Source organism: Sprattus sprattus (genome assembly GCF_963457725.1).
Source record: "Sprattus sprattus genome assembly, chromosome: 2".
Classification (NCBI taxonomy): domain Eukaryota; kingdom Metazoa; phylum Chordata; class Actinopteri; order Clupeiformes; family Clupeidae; genus Sprattus; species Sprattus sprattus.
In genome coordinates, this window is record NC_137921.1 from 66,646,911 (window position 1) to 66,658,011 (window position 11,101).

Genomic DNA, 11,101 nt, shown 5'->3' on the forward strand with positions numbered 1-11,101 from the left:
ATGTACAGTGACATGCTAGGTGTAGCAAATAAACCTTGCACATTGATACAAATCTTTAATAAAGCAGCAGTTACACTGCAAAAAATGCCCCTCTAGATCTAAGACAAATAATTACATATTTAAGCAGGATTTTGCTTAAAACAAGCAAATTGGCTGCCAGTGCGTTAAGCAAATTGGCTTGTTAAGATTTCTTAAAATAAGTAATATTTGCTTGAAATAGGTAAAAATAACCTTACCAAGAAAGCACTAGGTAAGTACAATGTAGCTAGAAACAAGACCAACTAGATTTTTCATCTCAATATAAGAGTAATAACACTAGGTTAGAAAAGCATTTTTTGCAGTGTAGGATTAGGGTTAGAGCTATGGTTGTGCAAGTACAGTGTTTTAACATGCGGGTGTTAATGAATGCTGTGTGACACTGTACTGAATGGTACACATAATACATAAAGGAGTGCTATGGGGCTAGTATGTACTATTAAGGGTGTAAGATGCATTTAGTACACAGTAAGCTGTTTTCATTTAAGTTAGCGTGTAGCCAAGGGAATATGAGACAGAATTAAAACGAATGTATACAACACAAGTTCAGGATGTGTGCCATCTGTAATTATAGGTGCTTATGAAATGATATACATATATGGGTGTGTATACATGTGCAGTATGTACTGTAAGCGTGTGCGGATGTGTGTGCATGCGTGTGTGTGCGTGTGTGTGTGTGTGTGCGTGTGTGAAAGTGAATGAGTATGTACACATACATAGTATATAAACACATTTACACACCATAAACGGCTATAGGGGGAATTGAAATGATTTGAGTGGTGCTGCTGGTGCTGTATGATGAAGGATGCCACGCCACACTCTAAGCTGTGGCGGTGGGAAAATGGACTCGCTGCCTCGTCTCAGAGAGACGTCTCTGCTTCCTCCCTGTCTAAAATGGCAGAGGCTGTCCCCACACACCCGGCTAAAAATAGACAAGTAAAGAAATAAAGAAATAAAACTAACTCAAGGCTTCGGTTTTGATTCCGGAGGACGTTCCCTCTCTTTCATCTTCCCAGAATCCCCCTCCCATTCTGGTGTTTTTCCTGGCTTGTAGATAAAAGTTTCTTTCTTTTTCTCTCTTTCTCTCTTCCCCTGACAGAGCTGACTCTGTTTGATTCGGCATCCAACTAATCTCACCGCGATTCCCCATAAAGGAGCACTTAGAGGGAATCCATTTATGATGAATCTGTGTGTGTGTGTGTTGTGTGTATGTGTGTGTGTCTGTGTGTGTGTGTGTGTGTGTGTGTGTGTGTGTGTGTGTGTGTGTGTGTGTGTGTGTGTGTGTGTGTGTGTGTGTGTGTGTGTGTGTGTGTGTGTGTGTGCACGTGTCTGTGTGTGTGTGTGTGTGTGTGTGTGTGTGTGTGTGTGCGTGTGTGTGTGTGGAGGGGTGGGTGTTGGAACAGTGTCAGTTCTCAGGCTGAGAGAGACGAGCAGACAGTGTTTAGCAAGAACTCACAGGGTGTAAATTAGGTGTCTGCTCCATTGGCACAAGCCTCACTAACATGTTGACACGTCTTTATGCCCATATTGCTAATTGCATATAGCAACTTTTTGGGGTCTAATGACTATGAAACATATAGATCATGAAGCATATCTTTACATCTTTAAACACATTTAACACAAGTATTTTGCATTGGACCCAAACACCCCAGTACCTATAACAGATGCTTCTTACCTTTGTTCACCTATTTCCTCATCAGCTATAATTATTATCAGCTCAATAACATATATATTTTTAAATGTGGGTCATATTGTAAGATAATGTTTACATTTATATGTTATTTCTGTTTTATTTTTAGGAAACATTACATCTTTCTTTCTTTTAGCCCACATTCCCTCTTGATTCAGTTGGTCAACTGAGGGTAGATTTTCTAACTGGCTCTCATGGGGGCCTGAGAAGCCTTAAGGGCCAAAGTGTTTTTGAGTGTGAGACTCTGGGGGGCTGGGGGGCAGTTCTCACATGTGAAATACTCTTGAGTTTGTGTGTAAGTGAGAGTGTGTGTGTGTGTGTGTGTGTGTGTGTGTGTATGTGTGTGTGTCTCTGTGTGTTTGTCTGTGTGTGTATGAAGTCAGTATAAGTGGAATGTGTGTGTGTGTGTGTGTGTGTGTGTGTGTATCTGTGTGTAAGTGTGTGAAGTACTTTTGAGTTCAGTGTGTGCCAGTGTGTGTGTGTGTGGGGGGGGGGGGGGGGGGATGGGGGGCAGCCTCTGTGGGCTAGCGTGCAATGGCTAATGGATCACTGACGGCTCAATGAGCTGATGGTCCCCTCTCTCACCCCATAGACCCCCCAGGGGGGCACGTCTGCCATGCTGGGCCAAGTTGCTGGGATGGGACACTACTGGGGACAAGAGATGGGGGGAGGGAAGTTAATGTCGGGGGATGACATGTACAAACATGGCTGTCAGTGGTGAGCACGATACAAAATGAGATTACTACTTAATACTACTAGTCCTCAGAGCAAAAGAAAAAAAGCAACCGCTGTATATAGTTTATACCTTGTGTACTGAAAGAGGTTTACCTCTGCCTATTCTGTACCTTCCTCTGTATACTGCACTAACTCCACATATTCTCTGGACATATGCACAATGCATACTTTGCATGTACAGGCCTATCGAAAGGTAAAAAGAAACAGAGCGAGATAGTCTGAGACACATTCTGTTTCCATGTGATTCTATAAGCTACACATGTTCGAGGATGTGTGTGTGTGTGTGTGTGTGAAAGACCATACTACTGAATCCTACACAATCAGGATTCCATATGATTGTATACCATCAAAAATGGCGACAGCATGCAATATGCTACCAGTGCAAAATGGCCGCACATTTAGGGGGAAAAAGTAATTTGGCATAAAGGCAGGGCTTATTTCACGAAGCACAAGAGGATCCATAAACGCCCTCCCATACACACAAACACACACACACACACACACACACACACACACACACACATACACACACACACACACACACACACAGACACACACACACACACACACACACACTTCCTCAGTATGTGCAGACTGTCATGAATGTCGACTGCTGCACTCAGCACTACCACATAAAGACCTGATGAGGAGCAATGGCAGACCACATGGCAGCCTTTGCAGCCCGTATTAGGCTTCCTAGTGTGTGTGTGTGGGTGTGTGTGTGTGTGTGTGTGTGTTAGGGTGTGTGGGTGTGTGTGTGTGTGTGTGTAGGGGTGTGGTACCCAACTTCACGAGAGCTGAGCAAGCCGGAGTCTTAGTGTAAGCTACGTAACGGTGCAATGAAATGTTCTCGGGCATGAGAAAAAGGCGAAAAGTGAATCAGGCGGAAAGTAAGAGAAACATGGCAGGTACAGTGGTGCACACACACACACACACACACACACACACACACACACACACACACACACACACACACACACACACACTCATCACAGATGGTGGCACACTCCAGTGAGTATACTGTATATCTACATCAGGACTGAAGCTCCAGTGAGTATACTGTACATCAGTGCTGAAGCTCCAGTGAGTATACTGGACTGAAGCGTTTGCATACACACACACACACACAACCACACACACACACACACACACACTCATCACAGAGAGTGGCACACTCCAGTGAGTATACTGTATATCTACATCAGGACTACAGCTCCAGTGAGTATATATCTACATCAGGACTACAGCTCCAGTGAGTATATATCTACATCAGGGCTGAAGCGTTTGCATACACACACACACACACACACACACACACACACACACACACACACACACACACACACACACCACACACACACACACACACACACACACACACACACACACACACACACACACACACACACACACACACACACACACACACACACACACACACACACACACACTAAAACATGGCTGAGATACTCCAGCCACTTATTACAGGCTGATAAGAACTGACAGAAAGCTGACAGACACACAACACGAGATGGATAGAGAGAACGGAAAGACACTGGGAGAAGAGGGGAATAAAGATGCTTCAGGGATTTTTGACTAAACCACCCCAACAACCTTAATCCCATGCACAACACACTTGTGTCAAAGCGCAGCCATCAGAAAAGCCCTGAATTGTGGACAGTGTGTGACAAATCATAAAACAACGATTATAAGGCTCATTACACACACACACACACACACACACAGAAATGATTCATGACCACATACTGATGAGAGGGAATTAACACTTACAAATTAGTCATAACAGCATCTGACCAAATGGGTATAAACATCTGAATAATCTATAAACATCTGGATCCTAACCAGAGATAAAAACACAAATGAGTCATGGTCAGCTCATTGGGCTGCCCAGAGAGACTGGTCATTATCGCTCATCTCTTGCTCCTGCCCATACAGTGGCCTTGCCCACACGGACGCCCCTATGGCACGCATGCAGAAGGAGTGCTCCGCTCGACTGCGTTGCCATGACTGCGTGCACCATACGGACCTTGGCTACGTTGGAATAGGGTCATCAGCAGAGGTATCTATCATGCCATGCCAAGGCTGCCCTCCTTCACACCAGGAAGGATGGGACGGGCTGTGTTAATGGGCAAAGGTGATGTCAGGCCAATGTGCAAATGAGACACGTGTGGATCGGAGGAGGGCTGGATATGTTGTTTATACCACGGTAGTTAGGTAGTTAATATGTTGGTTATACCACTGTAGTTAGGTGGTTAATATGTTGGTTATACCACGGTAGTTAGGGAGTTAATATGTTGGTTATATCACTGTAGTTAGGTAGTTAATATGTTGGTTATACCACTGTAGTTAGGTAGTTTATATGTTGGTTATACCACGGTAGTTAGGGAGTTAATATGTTGGTTATACCACGGTAGTAGTTAGGTAGTTAATAAGGGATTGAAGGACATGGGTGCAGAGTAAGGTAAGGTGACCACTGAGAAGAAAAAAAAACAGATCAAAAATGCTGTCTTACCTACTTATTCATAAACTATGATTGTATGTCGGAGCTGAATGACATGAAAAAAAAAACACATTGAGTGTTGAGTGTATATCCTTAGTGATTGTATAAGTCTGACAACAACAAACAACCTCTTCTTCTCTGCAAAGTCACACAAGAGGCTCCTCAATGGCATCCTATTGATGCAGGCAAAGACTGAACTGGCGGGGCCTTGCTCCAGCATCTGGGTCTAAGTAGAGTATCCATGGCGTCTCAAAGGAGAGCATTCAAAATGAATCCTCCAGAACAGCACCTCTTCGCACAGCAACTTGTCGACTTCCCACTGTGGCCCGGTGCTTATATGTCAGCGTGAGACTGTGTGTGTGTGTCTGTGTGTGTGTGTGGCTGTGTGTGTGTGAGTGTCTGTTTGTGAGTGAGTGTGTGAGTGTCAGTGTGCATGTATGTGTGTTTTGTCTGTGTGAATGTGTGTGTGAGTGAGAGTGTGAGTAAGAGTGTGTGTGCATGTTTGTGTGTGTGTGTGCATGTGCATAGCTGTGTTTGTGTGTGTGTGTGTGTGTGTGTTTGTGTGTGTGAGTGTGTGTGTGTGTGTGAGTATGAGCGCGCGCGGGTGTGTGTGTTTTTCTGTGTGTGTGTAGCTTTGATGAGTGCAAAGGGCCAAAGCACCAGCGTGGGCTGACAGTACACACTGTCAGGCCTGCAGCTAATAGCACCAAATGCGCCCCTGATTAAAAAGCAGACAGCAGGCTCTCGACGCCAACCCAAACCGCTTATTTAAACCGGACCGGAGCTAGTCTGGGACTGTGCAGTGTAAAGGGTTGATAGCTTAGAGAAATGGGACATTGGACGTGTCAGTTTGGGTTCAAGGCAAATCAGGGAGTGGTATGGGAAGGATGGGGTGAGGGGGGGGGGGGGGGGGGGGGGGGCAAGGGGGCTGTAGAACTGGCTTGGAACGACACAGAAGAGTGGGGGTAGGAGGGTGGGGGGTAGGAGGGTGGTAGTGAGAGGAGCGAGAAGGCGGGAGATGAAGTCTGCAATAATGGGAGGAGGCCGGCAGATGCTCCAGTTTCCTTGACAGAAATGGAGGTCAAATAGAGCTTAATGTGCAGGGAACGCGAAGAGGAGCAGAGCGGAGGGGAGGGGAGGGTGTTTAGGGGGGCAGTGTGGGGGGGGGGGGGGGCAGGGGAAGGGGAAGGGGAAGGGAGAAGAAGGCAAACGATGAGTCACGGTTATTAGACAGAGCAGGGAGGGGGTGAGAGTGGACTAAACCGGAAGATTAGTGCAAGAGACAGGAGGTGAGATGGGCTGGTTGTCACTTTTTGTGTGTGTGTGTGTGTGTGGGTGTGTGTGTGTGTGTGTGTGTGTGGTTGTTTGAAATGTTCTTGCCTTCCTTTCTGGAGCTGCAGATACAAAAAGCCACTCATCAGCAGACACAGGATATTAGCCATTAGCCACTTCAGCACAGCATCTTGTCTGTATGTGTGTATATGTGTATGTGTGTGTGTGGGAGGGGAGGTCTCAGTGTGTGAGAGAAAGTAACAGATACAGAAAGACAGGCATACAGACATATAAGGATAGCAGAGAGAGATAGAAATGAACAGCAGTGGTGATTTTTGTAGATGGGGTGAGGGAGGGGAGGGTGTTGTGATTGTGATATGATTTTCTGGACCCCTCCACTGAAAGCGTAACTACCAGACCACAGACCAAGGTTTGCTTGTCTACACAGCCCAAGGGCTCGGTGCAGGACGCACATCCGACTCGTGAAAGCTTAATCGACCGTTGGAGCTCCTTTATCTCCCACGACGCTCGCCTTGGCTGACTTTCAAGTCGAGAGACCCACGGTGAGGGCTCGGGGTCTCGCCCTGCGGAGCTCGGGCTGCGTGATTTCCGGAGGATCCGGGGGGAAAAAAACGCCGACAATAGCTCGTCTCATCATCTCATGAATAAATAAACACCCCTATCCGAGTGTTTTCTCACCAGCTGTGCGCTAGACGATGAATGTTCTTGCGGGTTAGAGGGAGCTCTTCGTACGGTGGCTAATTAAGGGTTGTCCTAGAGCTTAAGACGAAGGCACTGCCGCCCCGTTTTATTGGCGCTAATGTCTAAATTACTGTAAGTACCCGCTAGCTGACAGGACAACATAGTGTTTTCGGTTGGCATTTTTTCGCAGACTGGCAACTAGATGAGGCTTGAACGGCTGTCAGAGAGACATGGCTTCTCTGTAGAAAAGTCAAGCGGCCTTGGCAAGACTGTGCTGGGATAATCATGGACCGTGGACAGATGTCGACGCAAAAACATCCAAGTCCTGCTGTTTTGGAACAGTGTTTCACAGGATTTAAACAAGGGCCTAATCCAAACATCAGATGGGCGGTCTTTAAACACTGAGTAGAGAGATCAAAGTTCAAAGATTATCAACCCACTTAACACGAGTAGTATTAATCTGCTTTCACTAGTCTATGATGACTTGACATCTAAGTATGTTTAGAATGCTTATTAAGTAAATCGCCGATATTTTCTCAGATACAGTAGCAGGTTTCAGTTTCAGCACTGGACAGCGCCCGTTCGTAAAGTGGCCGCTCTTGTGCGAGCGACCTGCCAGTGTGTCTAACGAACTTCCGAATGGATTTTCTTTGGGGGTGATGTTTTCATCAGACACTGATTTGGCTTACACTGATTAAGATGTCAGTCTTGACACCAGGGGGGGATTTTGAGCTCAGTGAGACTCAGGCAGTGATTGCCAGCCGGAGACAAAACATCTAAAGTGCCCATCAAGAGCGGAAGCATAACATAAAGGCGAGAATGGTGCAGATATAATAATTATTTAGGTAAATAAGAACCCCACAGTACATTTAGGTAAATGAGAACCCTACATAGTAACCACCCTGCTCCATCAGGGGCTAGACATCCTTCGTGGTGTTAGCGTCATAGCGTTACATTACAGCCACGTTTCATTAACAGCTGTAATGTTTAGAAACTCTACGCTCTTCATTTTGACACAAGGGCTGCGTCAACGGTTTTATCATTCCAAGGCTGAAGGAGGAGATCCTGGACAATAGCCGACGTGTCTGTCATCAGCAAGGAACTGAAATCTAATAGTAGTGGCCCCAGCATCCTCCGGCCAAGATCAGTGATACAGCAAATTCAATTAAGCGTTTTTTATCTCCGGACTTAGAATCTGAATGCGCACTGAAAAAAAACAAAGCAGCTGTCAAAGCCTAGGACCCAGGTTTGGTATTCCGTTCACACATACGCATACACAAGGGAGAGAGACGGAGTGAGTGAGTAAGAGAGAAAGAGAGAGAGAGAGAGCACCGAAAGTGATGACATCATGACACACTGGAGCACTCATAGTCGATGAAGTCAACAAAACAATGGTCAAATCAGATATCTGAACCTGTGCACCACATGCTATTCATGTACACAGATGTAACGCATAAGCCATAAGCGCTCCTGACAAACGTAGACACTGCGTCTGTCTCCAATCGAGCATCTTCGTGGACAATATTGTCTCGAGTCGGTGATACGATAGGGTGAAAATAGTCTGCGACATTTACAAAAACAACACGGAGGACCGTCTCTGGTCTTGCAGCATTCATGCGTGTATTTGCTGAAGGTGATCATGCCTAAACGAGAGCATCTGGGATTGTCGTACGAGCATGGACCACGCACTCTTTCCTATGCGGTACAGATGACCACCTTATAGTAGCATAAACACTATGACATCACGCCTTAGAGTATGTATACAAGTGTGTGTGTGTGTGTGTGTGTGTGTGTGTGTGTGTGTGTGTGTGTGTGTGTGTTTGTGTTCGTGTGTGCGTGCTTGTGTATGTTTGTGTATGTGTAGGAGGGAGGGAGAGTGGGGAGTGTTGGTTGTCGCTCCGGTGGGACGCGGTATCCATGAACACAGATGCCTGTCTGGACGCTGCTGGTCGCAGACTGGAGCATTTTCGTGAGGGAGGGTGGGCAGAGGCGCCGAATCCTCAGTTGCACTATCCTCGACGCGACGCGCTCCAGCGACCCCAAGCACTCGTTACTGTATTCGCTAGACTTCACTGAAGCACCTTTTCCCGCAATGTTACTACTCCCTCTCTCAGCACCTGTTTTTCCATTTACACTGGTCACAATTTATGATCACTGCCCTATCGACTCGCTCAGCAGGTCACAACGTTATCTTGTAAGTGACCAGCAAAAGATTCTGAATAGTGAAAACACTGAGCGAAAAACCAGCAACCAAGCCCTCGTGTAAACAGCATCAAGGGCAGCAGGAGCAACAGAGTTGCCGCACATGAGAGAAAGCAGGCAGACACATATCACTGTCCGCATAAGATCCCTCAGCAGGTCACCTGAGTTGTAGGTTACCATATGAGAGAGAGAGATACGCCAAGTGCAAAGAGACAAGGAAGAGAGTCTTCAGGCAAGGGGGGGAGTGGTGGAGGGGAAAGTGTGCACAGTGCTTACCTCCAGACTTGTCCCATCTGAAGGATGTGAACGAAAGCCTGCCAGACCCACACGTAGACGTGGCAGCACTTGGCCCTGCCATGAAGCCCTGCGCCCAGACCCGCAGTCGCCCTTCGGCTGAGCCCCTCCACGGAGTTCAGTCCTCCCCCGGAGTAATCCTGCACGAACCACCTGAAGCTCAGGATCTGGACGAGCACCGAGGGCACCAGCACAAAGAACAGTGTCAGCCCGGACCAGAGGTAGTCCTGCTTGTTGTAATAGTCGACAGCCAGCCACAAGTCAGTGCCCACGTCCCAGAAGAAGACAAACAGTGCCAGGATGATCCACAGGCAGTCCAACCAGAGGCGTTCTTCCTGCGGTGCCAGCCTTCCTGTGGCGTCTCTCCCCTTCCCCAGGAGGTAGTGCAGGCAGGCGCTCCTACAGCCCCAGTAGCACGATGAGGTGTTGCAGCAGTGGCAGATGTGGAAGGAGCTGCCCTCTCGCGGGTCTTCCTCCCCGTTCCCCGCCGTCTCGTCCAGGTTGTGCAGCTGGGCGAAACCGGTGACGACCCCCCGACCATCGGATTTCGCTGCCATCTTGCTCTCAGAAGCACCCACCTCCGGCTTCCGGGGTTCGTGACGTAACTTCCCTGACACCTGTTTTCTGAGTGTACCCCAAATGAGGTAGCCATCTAGTATTGGGGTGAGGATGGTGCAGCGGCGACGACCACCGGCTCCCCTGCATATGTCTCGGTTGCGCAGAGCGCTTGCATCCTCCTCGGCAGAGAGACGACTGAGCCGAAGCACCTGGCACGTCCGTGTTTAGCCCCCCACACACCCACAGGTTTGAGATGAAAACATCAAATATTAAGCACCGTGACGCTCAATGGTAGGTTACCTGTGTATCGTGCCTCCCGCGATACAGGGTACGCTGCTTCTTTCCCTGAGCTGCACGAGGAGAAAATGACACGGAGAGCTCTCCGTCCTCGTATTGCTGTCCCACAGGGAGGACGTACTCCGTTGCTCATCGTTATTGCCACCTAGTGTTTCGTTCTTAAACCCCCAAACAAGGGTCTCTCTATATGATGTAATGCTGAAGGGAACGCGCTGCTCGTATGTTTAACTCTTTCATGGCAGAAGTAAACCTATCACGTGGGTCAAGCGTTTGCTGCCTTTTAGCGATTATTATGTGGGACCAATGCTGAGTGTTTGGGTTTGGATATGATCAGGACAATTGTTTGAATACGACATGGCAGAATAGAAACATTAACATGTATCCAAATATTAATACATCCAGAGCTGTTACATCAGGATGTCAGCGAATCCAGCTTCAAACGGCGGCAGCAATGCAGATGTCTGTTCAAATTGGACTGATCTACGATTGCGTCTGTGTGAAATAAATGAGATACACACGATGATTGTGTAAACAGTTGTGTAATAAATTCCTCATTTTTATCAATTAAATCCTCTTATTTATTAATTTGATCGTTTCTGTAGCCTGTTTGATTATGTCAAGATAGTATGTTATAGGCTTGTGCTATGTTTCTTATATAGATGCCTGTGATGCTTAATGTCAAATTATTACTAAAGGTGGTGAGAATTAAGGTAAGTGATGAGAAGACTACCGTTCCTACGGACTCATTTGCATACACCAGAGCTGTCCAGAGTGCTGAAGTTCTCCACTCCAAG

The 11,101-nt window shown here is 47.1% G+C and overlaps 1 protein-coding gene across 1 annotated transcript in view; it reads right to left on the reverse strand.

Annotated features, from left to right (window-relative positions):
* The window catches only part of xkr6b (XK, Kell blood group complex subunit-related family, member 6b), a gene marked incomplete at both ends in the record, with an annotated part of 58,445 nt that extends 48,436 nt beyond the window's left edge, over positions 1 to 10,009 (reverse strand). Inside the window, one exon of the mRNA XM_080832642.1 lies at positions 9,435 to 10,009. Coding sequence (XP_080688768.1) covers positions 9,435 to 10,009 — 575 coding nt within the window. The remainder of the gene's footprint in view (positions 1 to 9,434) is intronic.
* Positions 10,010 to 11,101: the final 1,092 nt, after the last annotated feature.